Source organism: Anarhichas minor, unplaced genomic scaffold (genome assembly GCF_050575085.1).
Source record: "Anarhichas minor isolate MPS153535 unplaced genomic scaffold, ASM5057508v1 ptg000010l, whole genome shotgun sequence".
Classification (NCBI taxonomy): domain Eukaryota; kingdom Metazoa; phylum Chordata; class Actinopteri; order Perciformes; family Anarhichadidae; genus Anarhichas; species Anarhichas minor.
Genome location: NW_027466456.1, coordinates 10,001,468 through 10,028,254, shown reverse-complemented (window position 1 = coordinate 10,028,254; position 26,787 = coordinate 10,001,468). Strand labels below are relative to the sequence as shown.

The 26,787-nt window shown below is 44.5% G+C and overlaps 2 protein-coding genes and 1 long non-coding RNA gene across 9 annotated transcripts in view; 1 reads left to right on the top strand and 2 right to left on the bottom strand.

Annotated features, from left to right (window-relative positions):
• Positions 1-322: 322 nt before the first annotated feature.
• On the top strand, positions 323-5,926 carry pfn2b (profilin 2b). The gene is made up of 3 exons (XM_076088112.1): positions 323-671; positions 3,076-3,268; positions 5,527-5,926. Exons 1-3 carry the CDS (start codon positions 543-545, stop codon positions 5,622-5,624), a joined length of 420 nt encoding a protein of 139 aa, XP_075944227.1. The 5' UTR covers positions 323-542; the 3' UTR covers positions 5,625-5,926.
• A 2,157-nt stretch (positions 5,927-8,083) lies between these two features.
• rnf13 (ring finger protein 13) overlaps positions 8,084-26,787 on the bottom strand; it is a 31,724-nt gene continuing 13,020 nt past the window's right edge. For 2 of the 7 annotated variants that reach the window (XM_076088104.1, XM_076088105.1), the window contains exons 5-10: positions 16,310-16,397; positions 15,231-15,321; positions 14,473-14,578; positions 14,057-14,150; positions 9,558-9,638; positions 8,084-9,477 (exon numbers count right to left, since the gene is read on the bottom strand). In XM_076088104.1, the coding sequence (XP_075944219.1) occupies positions 9,107-9,477; positions 9,558-9,638; positions 14,057-14,150; positions 14,473-14,578; positions 15,231-15,321; positions 16,310-16,397 (831 nt within the window). In that variant the 3' untranslated portion in view covers positions 8,084-9,106. Of the gene's footprint in view, positions 9,478-9,557; positions 9,639-14,056; positions 14,151-14,472; positions 14,579-15,230; positions 15,322-16,309; positions 16,398-21,156; positions 21,312-21,688; positions 21,904-22,463; positions 22,623-23,152; positions 24,059-26,787 lie in introns of those variants that run through there. The other 5 variants (XM_076088106.1, XM_076088110.1, XM_076088108.1 and 2 more) reach the window with 5 other exon arrangements.
• On the bottom strand, positions 18,411-20,295 carry LOC142946660 (uncharacterized). Its single transcript, XR_012953107.1, has 2 exons — positions 19,396-20,295; positions 18,411-19,298 (listed from the first exon to the last, which is right to left on the bottom strand). It is a non-coding gene; the product is annotated as an uncharacterized LOC142946660 (long non-coding RNA).

Here is a 26,787-nt window from a genome sequence, read left to right as displayed (position 1 = left end):
TGTGTAATGTGTATTAAAATGTATATACTGTACCTTGTAAATCTCAGAGATTTACGTCCGCCTGAAACTATGAAACTAACACAATTCTGATGTGCAGATTTAAATCTGTGTAAATGTGTATTTTGACTGGTTCAACCTCTAAAAAAAATCATATTAGTCATAAAACAATAACAACAATGGCAAGCTGTAACAAGTATTTCATGTAGTGGAGAACGAAATAGTCCGTCTAGCTTTTTTCCATGATATATTCATCCGCCGCGCAGTATATTAACGCGATGTAGGGCGAACAACGACGTAAGCGGAGTGATTTATTGGAGACTACACCCAAGCGCCTGTACGATTGCAGCGGCTTTTTCTTCGTTTCCTAGACCAGAAGAAAGCCGAGACGTGACGGAGTCGGGGGGGGGTTCTGCTTGTTGGAGGCCCGTTAAACCGCTGATAAATACAGCTTTCATCACCGCTTCTTCGTCGCTCAAGAGACGTTTGTGACCTAACTCGAACCCTACGTATTTTTTTTGCATCTTTGAACTAATCTCACAAACATGTCCTGGCAAAGCTACGTGGACAACCTGCTGGCTGATGGCAACTGCCAGGACGCGGCCATTGTTGGGTACACGGACGCCAAATACGTCTGGGCATCGAACGCCGGCGGTACCTTTGCCAATATGACGGTTAGTATGCTAAGTGTGTCAGTATCTGTGGTGACACGGGAAGGAAAAAGTACATTTTCCATGCCGGTGCGTTTGTCTGCATAGCCGGGCCTTGTTGAATGGGGATAAGACGAGTGGTGTGTGTGTGTGGTACACATGGTATCCGTTGGTCACAATCCAGCTTCATTAGCACGTATGCACCGTTGCTTTTCAACCCGTCTTTGTAGTAGTTTTACCATTTCTGGTAAATTAACCACACTCTGTGGTCTCAATGTTAACATTTTGTTTTTAGAAATCACCACAAGATCAGCCGGAAATAGCCAAAGCCAGTGCCGCGAACTCAAGCTAATGGGGCTAGCTAGCTAACGTTAGCTTAAACTAGCCCTGTGTGCTTGTGATGCCGGTCCGATAAGATGAGCACGTCGGACAAAGCAAACCTTTTTTTTAAATCTCGACCAGTGCCTAATAAATGAGGATATTTTGCTTTATAGTAAAGTTTAACTTAAGCATGCAACATCGCCTACCAATGGTATTGCTAAACATTGGTTATCAAACTACAGCTCGCGGTTATTAGCTAAAATCAGGCCGGTCATCTCCTTTGGAAAATCATGATTGGCTAACGCTAGTAGCGCAGGCGTTAGCGCTGCTCACGTGCGTTCTTCACGCGCTGGCGTGCTCGGTCTTTCTCGTTTTCGCCCATTCGGCTTCTGTGAATCTCACTGCCGCTGCCGCCCCTTATTTTCCAAGATGGCGGACACTCTCCATTCAGTTTGTTCATTTTTGTCACGGTTATCATGTGTAGCAGTGGTCCACGTTTGAACAGTGTATTTAAACTGCTGTACGTAAACCCGATAACACTGCAGCGTTTTACGTTTTGTGAAGCTATCTCTGCTAAACAATAGTCTCTGGCGCGTCTATGGGTCTCCATTTTGTCTATTAAATAAACGATTAGTCAATAATTCGAGTATTTGTGTGTGTGTGTAGGTGAATACGCAATGAGTCATTGGGTGAATCCAAAAAAACGTGTCGTGATTTTTAGCCAGAGCCTGCTGACCAGCTTGCTACCAGTGTTAGCCACCCTCCAGCCCCGCGACATTTGTTAAACAAAGCCGGCCATTGGAATGCGGAAAGTAAAATAAAAAAAGTGAAACTACGGTGCAAGTTTTCGGGAACATGGCATTGGACCTCTAAAGGCGGTAAATGTAATTAAATCGGCTGACCGGGCCCATACATGCTGCTAGCCGCCATGCTAACGCTATGTGAGCTAACGTTAGTAGAAATCCTTTGAGTTTCTCGTGTTTTCCTGAAGGAGTTCCTGTGTGCCATGACTGTGCACTTCTGGTGTTACAGGGCGACGCCTTTTGTTCTGTAGATCGGTTCAAAGAATAAACCTTAAAAACATTACAATGCGGTCAAATACTTTTTTTTGCACAAGTAAGCAGTAGTGGTCTCAAAAATATAATAAAAGTAGACATACATTTTTGTATCAGATTTTTCAGCATTGTGTTTTTGGCAGCTCTAATGGGCCTCTGAGATTTCAGGACTTGCCAGCTCTCGTATATTGGAGTCAGCTGTGTCTTTAAACAGACTGGACATCCTTTCTCACTAGTTGCAGTACTCTATTATCTACTGTTGCCACTACTCCTGACCAACTTGGCACGTTTAGAATAAAAAAAACAGTATTGAATGCTAACCCCTTTTCTTGGAAAAATAGTCAAGTAGACTTGAAGGTCTTTTTTGTGTTTTGTAGATAAATGTTTTGTACATCTTGATGAAGGATTTAATCATTTAGATTTGTGTTGCTGCTCGTGATGTTCTGGTGTAAATGTATAAGCTTCATACATTTCACATTTAGCTGCTGCACTAGAAACTGGTCCAGCATTAGCACATGCTTTAATTCCTAGATTACAACAATTGCATGCAGTTGGTAAGGAGGGAAAGGTTAAATTTCATTTGACTAAATATTCATTCTGCTAGGATGTATGACTTCAAGGAAAGCCTCAGATGGCCATCTGAAATGTAACCTCATTCGGTCCACGCAATGCTCTTTTTCTAAATTTGAATCCAACATGTATACTTAAATGCATATCTTTTCATAAGTGCATATTTTATGAGTGAGTTGTTGTTGTGTTGTGGGAGTTAATGGTTAATGTCACTAAATAATTGTAGCCCTAGTATTCAAATGCCTAAAAAAACATGAATAACTGAGGAAAACAAGGAGCTAAGAGGCAGAGTAATAAGCTGTTTATTTGTATAGCGCTTCATCTCAAAATGCTTCACAGTGCCCGCACTTTATGCAGTAATTGAGAATTATGTTGGAGTATAATGACGGCCACAAAAAAGAACCACAAAAGACTTGAGTCTCTGTCTGCATTAATCATTTATAGAGTTGTACTTGACTTCTTGATTTTTGTGTCCCCCCCAGCCTGAAGAAATTGACGTGTTAACAGGAAAGGACCGCATGGGATTCTTCACCACTGGGATAACCTTAGGCAATAAGAAGTGCTCTGTAATTAGAGACAGCATCCAAACTGACAGCGACTGGACAATGGACATCCGGACAAAGAGTCAAGGAGGAGAGCCAACATACAACATTTCTCTAGGCAAAGCCTCCAAAGGTGAGCGCCACGTTCAGTGTTGGTTACAGTTTAGTAGTGCTGCAGTGACAGCGTAGCCTGCTTTGACATGGCGCCATTAGTTTAGCTACATTTATAAACTTATGTCGTCCGTGCATGTGTGATAGATCTTGAATGCGCCTTTCCTCAATATAAGACACCGGTGTTGAATGTATGTAACTCACAGGATGTTACCATTGGATGTCATTTTATTACGATAGGAAACTGCATCTCTGCTAACTGTAATACTTTGATAGAGGTAAGGAGCAGATTCATATCAGAAGGGTGATGGTAAAATGGAAATTCCTTTTGAAGTATCATTGTCTTCCATGCTAATTATAGCGGTATTGCAGTGTAATATAATTTTTATGATGCATGTTTTGTTAGCTTAAGGAAGACTAGACATCTTACAGATTAACTAATAACAATCCCAAATAATTCCGAACACGTTTGTCACATGTTCCCCTCTTTGGTATCTATCTTGTACATGAGTTCTCTAGAGATTTAATGTTTCCGGGCTCCTGACGTATTTATTAATTGAATAAATTATATTAGCCCAGACTTTCACTAAACTACCATGTGTTAACACAGGATAGATGCCTACATATTTCTTTTACAACAGAAAGCGTTCAATGTTCTGTCAAAATGGACATTTTGGAGGCGACGCGCTTTACATAAGCAACAATCGATACCTAAATTCTTACCAATTTCTTTATGGTACAAAGAGAAGTAGAGTTAAGTCCCTTTTTTTTAGGAGTTTGCCTGAGAGTTGTGAGTTCATATTTCCTGTATGGGCCCCGATGCCCTGTCCTCCCCACTACTAAAACTTAAAGGTGAGACTGCAGCTGGTTCCTATTCTCCACACACTGGGCCAGGACTTCCTAAAAACTATCTTAAGTGCATGCATCTTCCTCTTTCCTGGTTAACACACTCTCTACCCTCAAGTTATGAATCTTCCCCCGCTCACCTGCTTCCACTCTATTCCTGGTGAAAGGCTTATTCAGGGCTCTGACGTGTATTGAGGAGAGGTACCATGAAGCATGTTGTGTCTGCATGGTTGTTAGTATCCAGTAGGACCTTAACTTTCCTAGTCTTTGCTGCTGGCATTGTGTTGATTACAAATGAAACTAAGACGAGTGCAATAAACTCAAAGTACAGACCGGGATTTGAACACCCAAGCTACTTAAATCTGTCACACACCCAAACAACCTGCTTGTCTAAAGTGAGCAAGAAGCTGATTTGGCAAAACATTTGGATGAGTAAACTTAAATTTACCTCCTGACAGGTGTGCAAGCTTTGGCTGGGACTTGCTGTTGTAGATGTGTAGGAGTAATGCCACTCAATATATTGTCCAGCTCTAGTGTACATTTTATATTTACTTTAAGGAAAGAATACACTGAAGCACTCTATGTTGGATTCAGCCATTTTCAAAAAAATAATGGAACTCAATCTGACTATCTTAACATGAATTTGTGAAAGTTTGTGTAGCTGTAGCCCAACTCAGTCAATACTGATCCTTGCCGTGAGGCCAGTGCACAATGAGCTCCCTTCTAATCAATAGTTCATGACGTATCAAACATTGCTTTCATTCTAAAATGACACTTCAACTACAGCTCTGAGCCTCTGCTCATCCCAAGTGTAGAGACTGAAACAGCTTTGCATGCATCCTTTACATGTGTGCTCCCGCTGTACTCTCCCTCTTCCTAATTGTAATGTCTTGTTTCACCAGCAGCAAGGATCTGAAACTGAATGTTTAGGCTCGATGCCGCCTTCAGCCCAAAGCTCCACTATGGTTTCTGTGCATCGTGCTGCTCTGTAGCCGTCTTTTCCGCCTGCTGCTTCTGGCTCTTCTCTTTTCACTGTGTGTGTTCTGTGCACCTTCTCTAAATGTCCCTTCTGTCTCTTTTCTTTCAGTCTTGGTCTTGGTAATGGGCAAAGAAGGGGTCCATGGAGGCGGATTGAATAAGAAGGCATTCTCAATGGCAAAATACTTGAGGGATTCAGGGTTCTAGTTTAGTTTTCACGTAGCTTATGTGGAGAGTTGAGGGAGAGGAAAAAAAACAAAACTTTAAAAACAAATTACTGTCGAGCCCACGTTTCACCCAAACTGAGCATTTCTAACAAAGCGATGGTTTAGGCTCCGTTCTCAACCATGTAGCCCCACATTTAGCAGGGTGGCAATAACAAAGTATATTCTTTTCCAGTCCTGCTATCACCATGTCTGTTCATTTATTTTGTTTTTTTTTCCTTGTGTACTCCAGCATTGGTTGTTGTCATGGGGAAGGAAGGTGTCCATGGAGGGAAGCTCAACAAGAAAGCATTTGATATGGCTGATTACCTGAGGAAGTCCGGATACTAAAGCAGCCTGTACCCAGCCACCTAACAGCTCACCCTTACCACCCTGTTGCATTTCACACTACTCCAGTCCTAGTTGGTAGCTTCATTTTTTTTCTGCCTTCTCTCCTCCCCCCTTTGTTCTCCCATATGTTGTTCCCCTCTTCCTGTCCCCTCAGCACACCTGTGCTGTGTCCTCTTGAGCACTACAAGTTGATCCATAGCAAAGAAGAGCATGTTGCTAACAGGATGTCATGACAAATCTGTACAGCTAAGAAAGATCTGGCAAAACATTCGAGACAATAAAAGCTTTACTGTCAATTTGAAGTAGATATTTTTTTTCTTTTTTCTCTGTCATGGTGCCCATTACTTAATCTCTCCCAAACCCGACCGTACACACTCCTCCCCGAGCAGCCGACGACTTAAGCACTTGAGCGGTAACCAAGCTCATCGTGTCTTCCTGTTTAATTTCCACCGTCGTGTGGAAGGGGAGACTGCGAATGTCGGTCCACTGTTTCCCCTCCCCCCCACACTCCCTCCTGCCAAAAGTTTTAGCCCCACCCCTTTCCCTGTTTCCCCCCCATCCTGTTTATTATAAACCTTTGCAGGAGACTCGTCTTCACCAACCAACCAGTCCCCTAACCCCTCTCCTTTCAGACCCACTGCTCGGTCCTAAATGCATTTTATGAAAGGGCGGGGGGGAGGGGTCTGTGTGTCGGGGGGGTGCTTAGATCGGCTCAGTTGACTATCATGAGCCGGAGCATTGGTGTCGACCAAATGCTGGTAGCATCTCTTCCCCAACCACACGAGTACCCCATGGACATTCCACAGTAACCATGGCTCAGGCACTTGATACCGTTTGGTTTGCCAGCTCCTGTAATTCATTTTTTTTTTTTTTTTTTTTTTTTTTTTTTTGTGAAAGTCTGCCATTTTTGGACCGTATATTTCCCAGCATATAACATCTGGAACGTGTCCAGTTAGACTTTCTTTATTTTTTCTTTTTCTTTTATAGGACCAAGTGTAGTCTCTTAATCATGTGAAGGATGACTGCTAACTTTTACCTGACGAAGGAACCGTTACGAGATAGTAACACTAAAAACATGAAGCTACAGGGGAGGTGAGGGTGGGAGTATATGAAGAAAATTCTCATTGTTCTTTTTTTGTGTCTTGTTAAGAAAACGAACGACTGCATTTGTACAAACCATGCTGTGTTGACAACTACAAAACTGTGGAATAAATTGCCTTTTACTCTCTAGTCAGCTGAGCTCTGGGGTATCACACGGTCTGTCAGCACTGCTAACTGTAAAACCTTTCAAAAGTAGAAACGACACTCAATGGGATTGGTTGGAACAAAGACTCTTCTGGTTGTCTTGTTGAAGCTTAACTGCAGAACCTGTGTATCCTTGTGCCATAATCGAGATCTGTTGCTGTCCTAACATGGATCTTGTCCACTAAAGAATCCTTTCATTGTCACTTTTTTTTTCTTTTTTAGCTTCAGCTCCAATGTTTAGGCCTTGTGGGGTCTGTGTACTCACTACAAAACAGAAAAAGTTTCAAGTCCTGTTTATGTTCATTTCCTTTTTCTTCACCACTTTTTTTTTTTTTTTCTTTTATTTAATGCATCTGATTTCATATGCATAAAACCAAGAAATGCCATAAATTGATTTATCACTTTGTTTACAGACAGATCAAATAAATTTATTCCAACCAGATAAAAGTTTGCTCTCTTTTATTATCGTACAGGATTGTTATTTTTCCATTACTTGCATTATGAGACGATGCCATGCTTAGCTTAATACAAGGACTGAAAACAGGCAGCCTGCTTGGCTGGCTCTGTCTGGAAGGTCAAAGTAAGTTTAAGCCTCATCGAATTAAGACCAAATGTTAGTCTAGAATTTAGTGCTGCATCATTAACCGGACCAGGACGGGCCTCTCTGTTCTGAGTTATTGTAAAGATGTTCATTGAGTTTCAACCTGAGGTCAACTCTTGAGCTGGTCTGTAGCTTTTGATATCAGATGGAGGTTTGAAACAACATGGATAAGATGTCATTGAAGTGTTCATTACACGTCCAGGACAAAAAGCTCCAGGATGTCTCCTAAATGGACCATGGGGATGTTGTCTTAATATTTTGGGGTGTTTAATGCATTTTTATGAAATAATAGGTAATGTGAAATTAAATGCAACAGTCCTCTGCCAGACACTCGGGTCCACTGAAAACCTCCATCTTGAGAAAACCCACTTGAGTTTCCAGTGTTTAACGGCGGAGTCGGTGACATCTGACGAGTGTAGCGGTGCCGTGCCAGACTTCAGTCGGGCTGATTGTATCAGATAATCGGCTCATTACTCAACATGGTGAACACTGCAGCTGTACATTTTGTGACAAATCTTCAGACAACACTGGGAACTAGTAGGACGAATGTTGGATTGTTCGCCATATTACAATATATTTTCTGTCAAACTGAGTAAATATGTCAACCATGAAGTTTCCTTGTCAAGTGTCATTTTCCTTTTATTGAAGTAAATTTGTATTGAACAGACTTACATGAGCAGGAAAACACTGACGAGACAAAATACATCAACTGAAAAAGGCAACGGGTTTCATGAACAAAAACAAAACCGATCAAGCCACATGATGAAGATTATACTATAAACTGCATTAAAATGGGAGATGGTCAGTTAAATGTGTATTACAAGGCCTAGCCACAAATAACCCCCTGTGTTAAATAGAGTGATCGGTCTGAAGTTCGCCACAGGCAGCGTGGACATACTTTCCACTCAAGTGTCTCTCCACATCTTAAACAGAATGTGACGTCACACAAGGAGAGCACATTCTTTCTGCTTCACATGTGGCTTCAGCTCTTAGTGTGACTCACTAACAGATAAACCGTGGCACAGTGCAGGCTCCTTCACACACACGACGCTAGAAATAAATTGGCAAAAAAACCATATTGCTGTGGCTTTAAATCTTTCTACACTTGCTGAATGTTTAATTGTTTGACAAAAAGGATGCTGCATAGCGCGTTCAAAGAGTGTCGGTGTAGCAGGAACATGTACAATAATGAAACTTTCCCCGTCGTGTGAAACATGTGGGTTAGGAGATAATCAAAGCCGTAACTTATTGTGATTTATACTTTTTATATACACTTTATAAATGAAGAAGCGTGATCTTGTGTGTCTGGGACTTTCCCACTCATTTGTGCAAATCTTTTATATGAGTAAGTACAGTATAAAAGTCTACTGTACATCAGTGTCTGTCAGATCTACGGCATGCTCACTGACTCGCTGTCACAATCAGCCCTTTATCCGAAATCATGTAAAAAAAACAATTTAAGATTTGTAACTGAACTTATAGGGCGGAGATAAATTACAATGTCTTGTAAGCAGTGACAGAAAAGATGAAACTGTTTCGTGACCCCCCAACAAAAGTCTCTGCAGGCGGAGAGGTTTAGGAGGGGAGGGGGGGGGGGGGGGGGGGGGGGGTTCGGTGACCAATCGGGTCGGCCGGATCAAGCCCGGGGCGGGACGTGCTCGAGGCCTTCGGAGCACGGCTGCTGCATCTGCACCACCACGGTCTCCACCGTCACCTCCTCCTCGCTGTCGCTGCTGTCCAGCTCGTCGTCCTCGTAGTCGGAGGACTCCTGGTCGGGCTCCGAGCGCGACGCCCCCGACATGGTGCCGAAGGAGTGGGCGCTGGTGGAGGCCAGGGAGCGCAGCAGGGGGGTGCTCTCCGACACCTCCTCGTTCTCGTCGGGGCCGCTCTCGCCCTCCTCGGAGTCCGAGTCGGAGTCGCCCTGCGAGGGGACCACCTTCTGCTTGCACACCGGACACGTCTTCTTGGTTTTGGTCAGCCAGGGGTCCACACACTTACTGTGGTACGCTGAGGACAACAAAGAAACAGTTATTCACATTCTGAATAATGAGTCAATGAGTCAACATTTTACGAGTGTTGAGACTCACCGTGAGAACATGGCAGGACTCGGAGTTTGTCCCCTTCTTCATAATCGTCCAGGCAGATGGCGCACACATCATAGTTGTCCCCTGTGTCAAAAAAGACGAGACACATTCATCTTCTGACTGCTATAATTATGTTCATCAATTCCTAGTACAAAAGTAATGTTTGTTCAAACATTGAAGCGGTATAATGTAAGGTGTGGCCGTCCTATGAGTGTGTTAATCCACTATGAACCATGCAGTTATGAAAAATAATGCATAAAATAGTTAGTTCGGGAAACTAGGTTTGTGAAATGGGGTGCGAGTGTTCGACAATCAGGACGTCCCACTGCTTCACGAGTCTTTCATTTCCTTAAATTGTCTAAACGGAGTCACTTTCCCACATACAGGATGTCCCGACACCGCTACAATGCACAGCGCTGCATCTCTGGACGTTACAGGAGGTGCAGCGTCATTTTTTTGGAGAACTAAAAGCTCAGGAATTTATCAACACACTCCCCTTTGACATTCCTCAGCGTTCTTCTCATTTTCCTTCCCTTCCTCTCGCCTGCCCGGGCTGCGGGTCCATGTGTGTTTACGTAAGCTCTAAATGAGCATGTTTTCCCCGACTCGGCTCTCCGTGTTCGTGCCAGGGCTGCATGTGACCGTATAAGGATGGAGTCATATCGACCAGCCCCCCCTTCCTTTTCCCTCCGAGCGTCAGCAACTTCAACTCATGGCAGTGTTTTCAACTACCACTCCCTCTTCACACTTTTAGCTCCGTTTCTTCCTCTCCCTCTCCCTCACTCACTATCTCCACCGATCTTTTTATTACCCGAGACTTCTCTAAGCAAGCCTCCATCTTTCCACCTCTCTTTCTCACCCTCCCGGGCCAGTGGGGGGGAGAGAGAGAGAGAGAGAGAAAGAGGGAACGTTTGTGCAGGCTTGGATCCAGTGTACACTCAGGAAATGCTGAGCTATTCTGAGTGAAGCAGAGAGAAAAGGTTCAGTGGCTTACTGAACTCAGAACTTTTTTTTTTTTTTTTTACAACCTGGGTCTCTTGTGGTTTGGTCCATTACATTATTAAGGTAATAACAACAACAACATGGTCTGGGTTAACTGGCCCAGGACTGTGTCGAGTGAGAGCCACGCAGCGTTCTGCAGCAGAACATAACTCAGTGTCGTCCCTCCTCACTGAACACATTACAAGCTTCAGCAATGTCGTCCCTGTGACCCGCACACGTGAGTCTCACAGGTACAGTACGTGTGTGTCAGGAGCAGTGCTCGTTTTTAGAGAGAATAGAGCAAATATTAAAAACGTGTATAAATAAATACATGCGCAGCAGCGAGACATCTGTGAAAGAACGGCTCAATAAAACCATTTCTACCAAAGTGTTTAAACGGCGATCAATACAAGTCTGTGTGTGGTTTCTCTGTGTTTTGAGTCAGCTTTGAAGTTGGGCGGTCAAATTTATTTTTCAAGGCCAATCGAAAACTTCTAGATCATGTTTTTCAGATGCTGGGAATCCCTTACGTGAGCGTTTTTGGGGCATCTTTAAAGGACTCACCTCTCCTCCCCCACTATGTTTCATCAATCAGAGGAAACCACACTGTCCCACTGAGCGTCGGGTGAATTGGAAGAGAGGGTGACAGAATAAAAAATAAAAAAAAAGGCTTCTGCACAGTTCGTCGCTGGTTGAGCCAACCGGACGAGGGCAACTGGCACTGAGGCCAGTGAACTGAGAGACAGAGAGAGCTCCTCTGTACTGACATCAACATGCCTCACACACACAGACGGCTGAGACACTGCAGCTGCTCTGTTCACTGCTTGTGTGTGTGTGTGTGTGTGTGTGTGTGTGTGCGCGCGCTCAGCTCCCCGCCTATGGTTTGGAAGAGGAACGCGGTGGAGGGGAGGGATCAGACTGGAGTTCAGGGGTCAGAGGGAGAATCCAGCCTCTCGGTCTAATGAAGGGTCTAAAACAACCCCCCTCGTTTTCCTCAGCCAGTTTGCAGTTCACTGTGTGTGTGTGTGTTCACAATTTCTGGCTTTAACGGCTGCTAGACGCCGGTTGTTGGCGAAACTCGCCACCCAGAGGGGCCAAAAATCACCGTCAGCATGACGCAAGGCTCTGCAATAAAAGCAGAGCGTACGTCAAGTTAATGGCGGGGCGGCGCTGTGCGCCGACAGCTGTGGCAGCTGGTGTTACATAACCCTGAACATTTAGACGGATCTCCCGTCGCATGCTGCTGCTCAGACCGGTATTGTGTGCGAATTACACGCGTACCATGGTTTCATTAAGGCATTGTGCAGCGTCCATAAAGACTGCCTTTGTGTGAGCCACTATTCACTGCAGCCTGTGAACTCTATTTCCATACATGCAGGTCTGACATTATCACCACCTCTGGCTCAAATCTGCATGAGAACTGTGGAGGTAAATATCAATGGTAGAACTTGGATACATGCTCAACAGCAGTAGCAATAAAGATTGTAAAAAAAACAGCTCAATAAGAGCACGACTGACAAAGTGTTTGCCTCTGAAACAAACCAATGGAATCCGAATATTAGATTGTAAAAAGCGGTCTCCCTTTTAGGCTGCTTACTGGTTTCTGACGGGAAGTTGTGACGCATAACATTTGGGTTTAACAACTGCAGAGAAATTGGCCGTTACCTGCCCCAAAACTCACATTTGGAGACGGAAGAGCTCGGGTGGAGATGAGGAGGAACCAGAAAGCTTCAATACATCTCTGAGCAAAGAGATACTTCCCACAGAGCGCTGCAGGGATGACGTACTGTTGGAGGCATCGCACTGGTTCCCTCGACGAAAAGGTGGACTAGTCTCATTTAGCCACTTGTTAGCAACTGCTGATCATTACAAACATTCAAATATCTGAAGCTGGTGTGAACCACGGACATTATTTCAGGCATCCGACTAAAAAAAACACGTTCAAGAAAGGGAACAGGAAGAGCAAAACTGCTGACTCACTTCCAGGCTTTAGCCTTTGCATCTTTTAAATGAAGCCGTATAGTGAAAAGTGAAATAACCTATTGAGACCACAACGTCATCGTCTTTCTATTTCAAGAGACAAGTGGCCGCTATAGGAACTGCAGCGTCAGACATTCGCACAATGGCTTCAACATGTAAAGTTGCTTTGAAAGCCACACTAACATCACAGTGCTCCTGTAGTACTCCCAGAGACCTGTAAACAGACTTTGATGTTGATGATGGTCTTTTCTTCAAGACATTTTCAATAATTGCAGACTTGTAACACCCACAGAGCAAGCTCCTATGACACCCTCATGCTCTCTGATCGCGAGTCAGCTAGTGAGCCTTTATAAAAAAAAAAGCAATACTTCCGAGCAGTTAAAACCGTGGTTATTGAGTAAAAACCTTTTTGGTGACGAGTACACCAACCATTATCCAGGTGTTGAGCTCATTTCCATGACAGTACATTGACAAAAAAGGAAGTCGTTTCTATTATCAGCGGTCCGACAATAAACCGCATTGGAACGCAGTTTCCCAATGCTCTCAGGCCCTCCCCACGCTCACAGCCAGGACGCCCGGCTCTTTGCCAAGCTAGCCTTTGCTCCAGAGTGCCCGGGCTTAAAATGTGCTTAGGTAGAGATTTGGTGTCCCCTTCCTGTGCTCTGACTCAGCTGACAGGAGTGCAGACGTCGCCCCTGGAGGCCCTTTCCTGGACATCCTACCTCCCTGTAGCGGTGCCTGGTGGAAACCCTGAGTCAGAGTGGGCACAAAAAAAAAACCCCACAGAGCCTGACGTGACGAGAACAGCCTATATGAGCAACACATGCTGCTTTTAGCTGGTGTGTCGGACGCGCATCCGTTTTTCTGCCAAGGCCGGGGGGGAGAAGCAGCTCGACTCATAGCGCCCTCCATTAACAGCTTTGCGAGGGGGGGGGGGCTACTTATCATGCACCAGCCGTCGTCTCCAAAGTTCCTCGGTGTTCCCCAGCACAGCTGATTGAAGCCAGGAGTTTTCCAGTTTGCAAAAAAAAACAAAAAACAAAAAGGTACTTGGCCGTAGCACAAAGTGGATTTGCATTGCAAAACAATGCTATAGCCTCTGTGTCACGCAAAGATCTAGTGCTTACTTCCTCCACCGTCCTCACAAACCAGCAGCACAACACGTCTGAGATAAAAAACAACTAAATACACTTCACTTCATAAACCCCCGTCATGCCTCTGGCATGAGACTACATTCCAGACCGTCAGTCACGTGTCCAGTCACAACAGAGAGGAGCTCTAATCTGCCACGGAGGGCTTTGTGGAAAAATCAAGTCCATATTAATCCGATTAGCTCCGGGGAGGAGTGATGTGTCGTAATGCATTGATGACATCGCTCCTCTGGGCTTAGCCATGTGACAAAGAGCGGCACGGTACAGGAGGACGTAGCATCTCTCCAGACTCTACGGTCCAAAGTTCAGAGTGAGTGTGTACTGTAAATGACTTAGAGATGGAGATGATACAGTCACAGGTACTTGAGGTGTCTGAGATGGCCTCCATACCTTTCTTGTACTTGTGGATGGGAAGTTTCTTGAGCTGATCTTTACGCAGGCGGCTCCTCCGAGCCCTGTGTCGGTCCTGGACAAACTTGGTAATCTAGGAATGGCGGAAGAAAGAAAGATGTCAGAACGCTTTTAAGATCAGTGCGTTTAAAACACACACACACACACACACACACACACACACACACACACACACACACACACACACACACACACACACACACACACACACACACACACACACACACACACACACACACACACGCGCGCACGCGCGCGCGCACACACACACACACACACACACACACACACACACACACACACACACACACACAGAAATTAAATTAAAATCACTGCCTTTAAATGTGCAGCGAAGTTCATCAGGAGAATGTACTTTGCGACAAAGATCTACCTACCATGAACACAACGATGAGGATGAGGCAGATTCCCACGATGATGAGGAAGGGGATCAGGTAGTATTCCAGCGGCAGGCTGAAGTCTGGCATGAGGACCACGTGGCCCCTAGGACAACAAGCAGAGCCACGGTCAGGTGTTGACAGGTAACACAGACACTCTGAGCGAGGCCCCCACAGACGCTGTGTGGAGGTTTCATTACGGCCATTGCATTGTTCAAAAACTGCGGCGTGAACGGTCACACACACACACACATGGGGCCCTCTATCAACGTAGTGACATTTCACACGATGAGTTACTGGGGGGGACTACTTCTTCTCACAGAACTGCCTCTACAGCAGACATATCACTGCACGGCCAACTCGGTCCACACTGACAGAACGCTGCCAAGACCATGTTTGGTGTTCATTCCTCTGCAGAAGTCTTGGGAATAACCCTCAGTGTTTGGATGGTATCTGACAAGCACCACACACACACACACACACACACACACACACACACAAGCACACAGCTGATTTAAATCTTGAATGCTCTGTGACTCTCTGGGCTCCTCTGACAGGCTGAGACATTTCATTACCACATCAGCAGCAGCGACAACTACTCATCACAAGACGAATCCTCCGCCTTGCTCTGTTACAGTCCACGCAGCATTACTCTACAACAATATGACGTTCAGCTGGTCTGGAAGAAGCTGCGCAGAGAACAGACCTGCTTCTATTTATATATATATAATGATGATGGGAAATGTGTTGAGACTTACCCTTTGTCGTACGTGAAGTCTTCTTTCAGGGAGTTGGCGGTTTGCTCACTCACAAACACCGAGGGAATACCTATCTGCTTCATAATATCCACTGAAAAGGGAAACATAAAACATTTAATATATCTTATGACTGTATATTAATGCCTAAATCCTCTGAACGATCTTGAAACATGCTCTTGAGGCCGGTGTTCAAAATCAAAGACACTGAGAAACTTATTTAAATGTGTCAGGATTTGACAAAAAAAACTTAACTCGAGGAACACTTACTTCCTCTCTCTGGAGGTTTAACTACATTAAACAGTCTTCATCAACTGATGGAGTTTGCTTAAAGTTCTTCAACGCATGATGAAGCTCGTGAGAAGCGGCTGAACTACAGCTGCAATGATTAGTCAATAATCATTTTGGTTGATCGCCAGAGAATCATTTAGTCATTATTTAGCAAAAAAAAACAATACCCCAAAACTCACTGGTTCCCGCTTCTCAAATCTTGTTTCATTGAAAATAACATGTGTTTTTGACTGTTGCTCAGTCAAAGCAAGCAATGGCTGATGATGGGCAAATGTCATTTGCAGATTCATTGATAAAAAAATGGAAGTAGTAACACATTTGAGCCTGTTAAAAACTGTCTGTTTGACCGTCCGACTTCGGTTGACGCATACAGACACCTTCAGTGAGCCGAAGGAGCGACAGGAGAAATCCCTCGACTGACTGGCTTCCCCCAGTGACATAAACCATCAGCTTGTGACATCCACTCATCTAGAGAAGCACTTAATCAGGACGAGAAGCCTTCATGGGTAGTTTATGACTGTGCTGCAACCCCCTCGAGTGAGAATATATGCGATACCTCTACTGAGAGAAAACCCCGGACACAACATGGATTCATGGGCAGGGCATCGTATACATCTTGAGACTTGAAATAAACTTCTCACCATAAAACTGCCCGACCTTTCTCCTCAGGCTCAGGGTTTAAGAGAACAACAAAGCACATCCTCTGTCAACAGAGGCCCGTAACCAGGCGGCAATGTGCGATGCTAAATGCTTAAGTGCTACAGAGGAGAAAATAAAATGTGGTTACTTACGATCATTGGATCCCATGCTGATTAAGTCATCAGAGACCACATTGTGAACAATGGCGGCCTTGTATCCGGCTTTCTGAGCATTGAGGACCTGCGAGGAGACAAAAAACATTCGCACTCCGATTATTAAATGGCTATTAGTCGGCTAGCCTCAGCTGCTGCTAGGCTACAGACTAACAAACAGCCTTAGGTGAAGGTGGGATGTGAGAGAACCGGGGTTCTGTCTCAGATAATGTGACCAGAGCTGATTTCCAGCAGCATCAAACCACATTCGACACGACTAGAGGCGTGGACGACTCTGCATCGAGGCAGTGACGGAACATAATCGGGAGTTTGGTTTTATTTCCACCAATATCAGCTGCTGCGTTTCAACAATGTCGGGCTGAAAGAAAGCCGAGGGTGCGATACATTGAGATGCACCGAGAATCGTTGCGCATTGGAGTCGTTGACGGGTGGGTCGTCATAGAATGGTTTCATACGTCTTCACAGCTCTGATAGAAACCCGCTGTGGTTAGGAGGGAGCACTCTCTCTTATTCTGCTTCGAGGCTTTTAGCGATGGTTCACATGCACCAGCCATCGTCCAATCTGAAAGCTACGATCCATTCTCTCACGTTGGCTTTACAAATGTACCACTTCCAGTTTGAGGATGCTCTCTACTGCCCATGTGACCCGAATGTATGATCTGGCTTTCCCAAAAGGAGAATGAATAGTGCAGTCTAAGAGGACAGCGGAGACCACAGTTAATAGGAGCTCTGTGGCTTCACAGTAGCATTCGACAACATGTTTACGGACCGTTTTTCCCAGAAAGTGTTTGTAGGAGACAAGATGTTTGCATTTCACGCCCCCCCCCCCCCCCCCCCCGACAGCTCGCTCCTCCACCATAAACACCGACTGCTCATCGAAGCAGGGCGAGCTGTAACCAAAACAGGAAGTGTTCGGTTACAGGACGGAAGCAGCGGCCCAAAGAAAGCTGGCGTGGCAGAGTGGGCTGAAGGTTAGAAGAGAAAGTACGGCAAATGCAGAGATACAGCACACTGATTTTGCTCAATTCGATTTTATCTTGGCCGCCTCTTCTTGCTATTAATGTGCCGCACTTTATTTCATATAGGTGGTTGTATATATATTTCATAGAGGTCACAGGTTTTGATCCCGACAAACAGCATTGTGCCCTGGAGCAAAGCACCCGAGGCCAGACCTGCTCACTCGTGATGAGCTCCGACTATCTGCTCACAATAATTCCAGGCAAAACTTGTTACCCACATGCAAACCAAAGAGCGAGCTCAATGGCAACGCAAACACAACACAAACAAAACAAGACTGAAAGCTGTTCAACGTACACACTGATTGACAGGTCCTCTTATACAAGCATAAAGAAACACACACTAGACAACTACGAACTCACAAATGTCTGCAAACAAAATAATGTTCTCATTACTCATCAACATTTAAACATTTTATATATATATTAAAATCCTGTTTCATCTCGATAAATTCATAAGTAAAATATTGGTATTTACATATTCTACTTGGAAGTCATTTTAGTTTAGAAGCCAGCTTGTTTTGGCACTTTCTTCTGTTCAGTTAGCAGCCTTCTTGTGATAAATACTGGCTCAGACAGTAATCACTCCTCCAGTTTGGCAAAAAGTGTAGACGTGTATATCTGTGCATGCTTGTGTGTGTGTGTTAAATGTGTTTAAACTGTTGCATAAACATGCCACCATGTCTACGCTCTCATTAATCATAGATGTGTTCTCTGTAGAAGTTAAGCCTCTCACTGCCGCATTATAACGGATGCTTCAGCGTTCAGTGTAACCTGTTCACTGTGTCCGTGTGCACAGCTGTCATCCTCGAAACGGAAATTTATTTTTATTTTTTATATCTGTCAACACCTATATATTAAAATTCACAAAATTGGTTCGGAAAAACATTGTCAGTGTTTTTTTTTTCCCTCTCGACTAGAAGCTCAGAAACATCATCTGAATGTTACATAACTCGATAGCTTGCAAAATCAATTCAGCAGGAACGCTGCGTTGTAAATGTGATTGTGATTACATAACTGTAATGAGACGCAAGTTGCACCAGAAAAAAAACTGTCAAACAAAGTTTTTAAAAATCCTTTAAAAACAACAGCAGGTCGTGCTTCCAGACACTAAAAAGGGTTCAAACAGGGATGGCTCCCGCAGCAGAGGCCAGAGGGCCGTGTGCGCTGCATCGTGGATGCAAAGGAAACCGATGGAAGGAGGCTCTTCCATCTGCGGAGCTGTTGTTGTGGCTCTGACACAGTAGAGAGCCCACAGTATCCTGTACCACCATTGTTGAGGCTGATCGCTCACAACAGCTGCGGTGGAGGAAATAGGATGTGACGATATAACACCGGAATAAATCATTATGTGTTCTTACACAGACAGAGACAGACTTTGGATGGGGAAGGTTTCCTCTAAAATTGAGGGGGGAGGGGGGGGGGGGGCAATTTGCATCCGATCACGGAAATGTCACTCTGACGCATTCAAAATAACGGTGATGCTGCAGTACCAGAAACAATACTTCTATCAGCGAAAACCATATTCTAATGTCTCCTAATTCAAAACTAAATATTATACAAAATCATAAAGAATTAATGGATTTAGTTTGTTTATGATACACACAACATGAAAACTCTGCCCTAAAACCTAAACACAAAAGCTAAGTACCTCACCTTTCTGCTATATTTTTATTTTATCTTAGACTATATTTCAAGATTTGATAATCAGACTCAACTGCCATTTTTTGACATCATAATTCAGTCTCACATTGGGTTCATGTTGGTCACTAAATTGGCTCCTATTTTAGTAGTTTCCTGACGTTCTTCTGTCCCTATTCTTCTGTCTCTTTACAGGACGATGACCTCGCGACCCATTCTTAAAACCACCTAGAAAAGCTCTGACTGCCATGTTTGTTCCTCCGACCAGGGAACCGTCTGGGATGAGCACAACACAAGCCCTCTTTGAGTCGCTGGAAGAGAAGCGGACAGTGTTTCAGATGTCTATAATAAGGCTGCAAGACCAAATCAAATGACGGGAATATGAAACATCAGATTTGGGCTCCTCACAATCAAAGAGCAATGGAGTCTTTTTAGAGCTGCCATTCGGTTGCCATTTCTATAAAAATGTAGCAAATTATTGCTGAAAAAGAAGTGAGAAAGGCCGTCTGAGGTATTGTTGACACACACACTAAAACATAACATCAAACCAGAAAACACTATAGATTACATTACAGATTAATAGTGTTTAAAAAGTAAAAAGAATCTATGATTCTCTTCCTTTTAAACCACTGCTGCCTGAAGCCACAGAGGAACTGGGGATGTTAATTATTACTCAGAGCACGTGCGACCCTCCCGTGGTAAATTAACACCCGACCCAAAACCAGACTGTGTGTGAGTGTGAGTGAGAGACAGAGACCAAGTAAAGATAATCAGATGAGCATGGGTCAAGATATGAAAGCCGTTTGCTCCGTTAAATAATAGAACGAGGTCCCTCACACTGACCTGAGCTACCAGTGGGTGTGTGAGTGCAGTGTGTGAGCCCTGCAGCTCGGCCAGGCCTCTCTGTACCAGCATTGTACTCTGTCGTGAAGCAAGGAAATCCATGTAGACCTGTGAGGGGTGAACCGTGTGTGTGTGTGTGTGTGTGTGTCGTGGCCTGCGTGGATGCTTATACAGAACAGCTCTGTCTTTTGTCCGCTCCCTGTCACTGTAATGTTATGCACAGGCATACGTGAAGCAGCGCGTATGGCAGCCGCAGCATTGTGTTCCCATGTGTTGTCTTGTGAGGGCGTATTGTGAAGGAGGTATCAATGGCTACTGTGTGCGTCTTGAGGCAGGCGGTCTGGATACGTGACACAAACAAAAAAACACCGGGTCTGGATGTGTGTGTGTGTGTGTGAGAGTTTTTTAAGAAAGGAAAGTGAGCTAGGTGAAAGGAGGAGGGGGGGGGGGGGGGGGGGTAGTGCTGTGTTCACACTACGAGCGACAACGCTGAGTCATCGTTGACGTGTCGCTCAAGCGCTCGTTGCCGTAGTTGTGTCGATAAATAGCACTGGGAACTAGCTGAAGGGCAATAATCAGTTAAAGGGTGCAGATGATACTAATAACAGTGGGGGGGGGGGGGGGGGGGGGCATGACCTTAACATCATGATATTATATCCAGCTGTGATTGTAAAACTCATCTCAGCCAGATGTTTAACTGATCGCTTTCATCTTCTTTCCTCTCATATTCCGACCTGATGGTGACTGATCATCGTCACCTGAACCGAGTCAAATGGATCCGGACACTCGTCGTCTTGTGGTCGGTATATAGTTAGCAGATGGCTGCGTATCAGCCCATGAGGCCTTTGTTGTGCGATGAGGGAGACAAGAAATACGATCCATGAAGTCAAATTAGAGTAACGGATGAATCCGTTAAAAGTGTCATCAGGACGAGAACACGACACAATGGTTTGTAATTCTCACGCCGAGATTTCGCAACTCTAGACAATAATGAAGGCGGCAATTGTTTTTGATCTTTCGTCGAAACGATTTGCAAAGTCAACAGTTCAAATATGGCGGATTTAAATAGGTTGGTTCTGAATGCAGTTTTGAAGGAGGAGGAAGTAATGGAAACACTACTGTATTAACCTGAATGTGGTACGTGCATATAGTGTCATTTGCATCATGCTATGCCTCAACGTGTTAGTCTGCCAGTTTGTTGGAAATCAGATCATGCAAATAAGAAACTACTGTAGCAACTGCCACAAGCCAAATGTTGGCCAGCTGTGGCTAATTTGAGAAGCAGTATCTCTGGAAGGTCTGCTCCCCCCTGCTGCTGGTTCTCACAGTGAACGTAAAAAAGCCATTTTGTCTGAAGGTTGTCTAGATGCCAGTGTGTGGTCTGCGGCCTGTCTGCCTGGGATCTGCGGAGGAATTCAACCTCTGCTGCTGGTTCACCCTTGTGTTAACATGGGGCAAAGATAAGGACATTCGATGCATTCCTGAGACGGAGGAGAGGGAGAGAAAAAAAAAACAGACAGAGAGGCAGAAAAAAGGGAGAGGGAGAAAGGGAACATAAGACGCGAAACCTCCGGAAAAACAAAAAAAACAAAAAAAAAGGAAGAATGCAAGTGTGTGGCTATAAACACACTTAACAGAAGCTAACGTCAAGAATGCCTCCACCACCTCTTCTACCATCTGCAGACAATCGTGCTGAGCTGTAGCGCAAACATCCAAGTCAATTTAACAGCCTTCATCAAAGCACGTAATTGCCATTATCCCTGTGGGACCACACACATCCTGCTGTTCTCCCTCTGCACACACCCAACGCAATTATGATGGTGTAAATATCTCAGTAAAAATTGTATTTTTATTTTACCAAAGAAAGTTGACTAATCAGCATCTGGCTTCTGGGCACTTTGTTTCTTGACGTGTTGACGTAGCTGCTGCCCTGTGCAGCTACAGTGGAAATACACTGAGTGCCTTCCTCAAGGGCATCTCGACATCTCGTCGCCATGTGACGCCATTACTTGGCTCCGGAAACTTCTAGCTTCCAGACGCCACATTATGTCTTCCTTTTCTGTAGCATCGGGCCTATTGGATCGAAAACAAACAGGAAAGCATAATGACCATCTGATGCTCGTTTTCTCACTGCGGCACCCTGTGGTGTTTGGACTTGCAGCGCACACACACACACACACTGTAGGTTGTATTCACGATGTCGAGCAATTATGGATTTTTTTAAAAGGCAGTGTGGACTCTATTTAATTGGCTGTTGTTTTTGGAGCCCTGCGAATGAAGTTGACGAGCTCCAGAAGCTTTTTGTCAGGCGGTTAAAAGCACAGTGTTACATACAGTAAAAAACACCAATAGGCACACAATTAATACGATTGTGGGATAATTATTCTGGATAATGATGACGCAATTAATACTGTTTCATTACTGAACTATCTAAAATATCTGGAAATGTCATGTCATGGTGTTTTAAAGCAGTTGGTTGCTAATAATCTTATATTTTCAATTGTATTGCCGCTACTTGTGTTATTGGCCTTAAAGAGGCGGGGCACCTTCCCAATAAAACGCTTTGGGAAACCCTGATCTGGAAAACTATTTTTACCCAATTTTCTGCTGAGGTTCCGTTTGTCCATACAAACCTGCTGAACTCTGATTGTGCATTAAGTACACTGAGGCCTTACAGAGTCTACGCAGCTGTCGGCGAGAAGGTTTGCAGCTGTTTGGAGGCCAGCTGTGTCTTTGTGTCGAGCGGCTTCCTGTGAACGCGTGGGACTGAATGAATGAGGAGGAAGGTGTCGCTGAGAAAAACAAACAAAACAATCAACTGGGAAAACGTGGGAAAAAAAAGAAAGAAGAAGAGCATTTCAAAGTAGCTTTGCACTACAGGTCACTGAACTATTGATATTTGTGTGTGTTTGTGCACGTGTGTATGTAAGCGCGTGAGACCCGATTCGTGTTGGTCACAGCTGACTGGAGGTGTGGAAGCGGTGCCACCTGGAGCGGCCTCACTCACTGGGGCTGGACTTAACCGTTTGGATGCCAAAAAGAGTTGTTGGACGAGTATATTCTGTTCATTATAAAAACAGTTCACTCACAAGACGAGATGAATTTAAAATTTCTTGACATTATCTACCAAAAGATATGATTAAAAATGGCCGCCTATGAGGGTAAATATGGCTGCACACATATCTGCCTTTTCACTCCTACACGAGCATCTGAAAAAACTGGTGGTGTGGACACAGTGTGCTGATAGCATCACTAAGTATTGCCGCATCACCACTGTGTGTGTGTGCGTGTGCGTGTGTGTCAATAACGACTGCATCCTCACTCCTGTGTGTGCATCTCCGGCCAAATTACACATCGACTCGTCTTCTCTGCCTCTCCTCCTTTTCCACCACCGACATCTTTTCATCCACACAAATCTCCCTCTTTTTCCTCCTTCTTCCTCTCCTTTCCTCTCTCACCAGCCCACTGGGGTCTTTCCTCCTTCACCTGTTTTCTTATGCGTCGTTCTTTCCCCCTCCTGCCCCGTGGAGCTCAGGCAGTAGAAACGACCTGCACGGAGCCTCTCTGGTCCGCATTTGCATACTTGACCAACGCTTTGTGTAAATGAGTGTGAGCAGCACAGCACACCTTTCTCACGCATTATAGCCCATGTTTCAAGTTTTAAGTAAACTATTATATGTTGACTTTCAATTCATTCTCTTAATTAGTCTGTGAAGCGTTCACATTTATTCTTAGGGCATTATTATTATGTTGCTGCTCTTTTTGACTGCTGCTGGTCTGCTCCTCCTCGGCTCCAATGTTAACCCTAATTCATCCTCTTCCTTCCTCTCCACCTCAAACTGCTCCCCCGTCATGTTTTTCTTTCTTCTTCTCCTCTCCAGACTCGCCCGGAAGTCAATTTTATGTATACAGCCCGAAAATACACCTCCTGAGTATCCAGGGGAGAAGATTACAATACACGAAGAATGCTTGATTTGCATTAAAAGAAAGGCTGTTTTTAAGTACACCTCCATTGGTTCAAATTTCCCTAAACTGTATCAGATGCAGCTCGGCTCTGCTCCTCTGCGGTTTGGACAGCGGCTCCCAATCAGGTCCTCATTTCCTCCTCCCTTAACTTTCTCCCTCTCGCTCTGTCTCCAATGCTCCCCCTATCTTCTCATTCATCCTCATGTCTCCTCACGTTCCTCTCCTCTCCCCCACCCGTTCTCTCTTCCGACGCACAACCTTTCCCCTCCCACCCTTTTGCCTCCTCTTGCCCCCCTTCCTCTTTTATTTCTCCTCCCCTCTTTTCCTCTCCTTTCAGTTCCCCTCCCTCTCAAAACTCCCCGCCTTCCTCTCCCCTCCCTCCCTCCTCTAAATTTAACCACCTACTTCTCCCCTCTCTTTGCCCTCATTACCCTCGTTATATCCCCCCGGCTGCCAACTTCTCCTCAATTCTGCCCGGCCCCCTTCTCTGATACTTTCTCCCGCCTTTACTCTCTCCCTTCCCCACTTTCTCATCCATGCCGCCCTCCCCCTTTCCTCTCCTTAGTATTTGAAAGGAATGCTGCACAGAGCAGAGCTGGGTTTTAGTTTCAAGGTCCAGACGGCTGATTAGATAACGAGTTCAATAAAACTGCAAACTGCAGGCAGAGGCCATGACTACTGATAACACCGCACAGTGCAACCACGCAACTGTGTGAGGGTATTTGCTCTAAATGTGTTGCGTATAAAGATAACGATAATGCACTTTAATGATGCTTCCTGCCCCAATTTGTTGTTATTCTTTATTCATTTTTGCGTGCGTTTGTTTTGAAAATGTACTGCAATGCTTTATGTGGTGTAAGTTGCTTTGGACAAAAGTGTAAATGTACGTTTGTTTTACTATTTTCTATAATACTATAATCAGCGCCGTCTGTATGACACTTATCCGGACTTCTGAAACTTTTGTTCTCACGTCTAACTGGATAAACATTTTAAAGATATGTGTTTGGAGAAATTTTAAAGTAGTTGTGCCCACTGTGCGTATTTGCCCTCTAAGCCAAACGGAGCAGGCTGAGCAGTTTGCTGCCACAACAAATTGCAACAGACTGAACAACAGCTCAGAGAAACGGCTATTTTTTTTTCTCTCTCTCTCTCTCTCTCTCTCTCACACTCACACACACACACACAAGCTAGTCATACATCCAGTCAGCCGTAGTTATACCCTGTCATAAGACTGAGGTAGTGTGTGCAGGAAGCTAGATCATTGTTTGAATAAAGACTGAGGCCTGTGTGTGTGTGTGCGTGTGCGTGTGTGTGTGTGTGTGTGTGTGTGTGGCTCAAGGGGCTGTGAGGTCACTGCAGCACAATAAAATGCACTTACTGTAAGGCAGAGGTAGGAAACAAAAGGTAAGCAGGGAAATTACCAGCCACCAGAATGAATGCTGACCAACATGTGCTGCAGCTAGTAAAAGCAAACTCTCACCAGACGATTTTAGACTTGCTCGTAAGCAGACTGGACAGATTATACTGTTCCAGAGTAAATGAGGCCCTTGTGACCGCTCCCAAGTCATCGAGAACTTTTCAGACTTGTTTAGTTTGTTGATAATATACTGCATGGCCACACCTCAAGATAAGCTGGGGGGACTTTAACCCGTTTCTTCCTGCTGTTTTTTTTTTTATTCCTCACTGGATCCCAGCCAGGACATTTAAATTGGATGGATTAGCTGCCAATCAATGGCACTTTGCAACCCGTCATGGACCCGGATTACATCCCACATGCAGCAGATTTTGTTTGTGGGGGTAAACTTGAATTTGTGCTGAACAGAAAATTACAATTAGAAAGTATACACCAAAAACTGGTGTAAAATAGTGACCTTAGCCTTTATTTGCCCACCTTGATCTAATCACCACATCTTCAACCCTGACATTTGTTTACGTTATTGAATTCCAGCTTTTAAATGACAACTTCTGACTGAGATCACATGATATAAACAACATTTTTAGATAAGGACACCTTATTATTATTATTCTCTATAAATACCTGTGGCCAAGTACTGAGGGAGGAACATTTGACGCTTTTGGTAAATGTTTTTCAATGAGAGAATTGTTTAGTATAACGCTTTTATACCAGCCTGAACATTTAGTCTGAGCCGCCCTTTGCCAGACAAGGTTTGGACTGTCTCATAGCATGACCTGGGTCTCAGATGGGGAACTTTCCACCAGACAGACAGCCGTCACCTCCACCTTCCACTGTGTGCTTTTACACAGTACTCTGGTCACTACCAACTAAAAACAAAGCAGGGTGTGACCGATTCCTGAACGTATTAATGCTCCTTTACAGTGGCTGTGCATCATGACCATGTGAATGGGGTCACTCGTAGTGATTTGACCCTTAGTTAAGTCCCACCCTCGACCCACAGACTGGCCAATCATAGCGTAGCATTAGCTAGCTCCAACCAGGATCAGACAGCTGTACATCTCTGCTATCTTTTCTTCATTTTCAGGCTAGTTTTGCGACTCGAAGCTAGTCCTGGTTTAAATGTTACTGATGATACTCGTTACCCTGAGACGTTGTAAGGAGATATACCTTTCTAAAAACTTACCGTTCCTACGTAACAACCCGTGGAGCTAACATGAACAGAGTCCGTTAACAGATCAATAAATAGCGTTAGCACTTCTATGCTACGCTAGCCACTGAAGGTATACTGAAAGTATACACGTGCTGCTTTTGCTTTTTAATGATAGCAACAGTGAATAAAGAAGGCTTTACAGGAACAGCGTTCTTTAATTTCATTCCCATCTGTCTCGATCACCAGGTGATGTGGTGGTTGACTTTTACACTGTGATTTCAGGGTGGCGAATATGAGCAAACTTAAGCAAGATATTGCTGGATACCATACTATATTGAGGCACTCTGTTGACTTTATGACCCTTCCCTATCTCTATGTTTTGGCATAGAGGGCAGCACAGCAGAGACTTAATGAGTGTTATCAA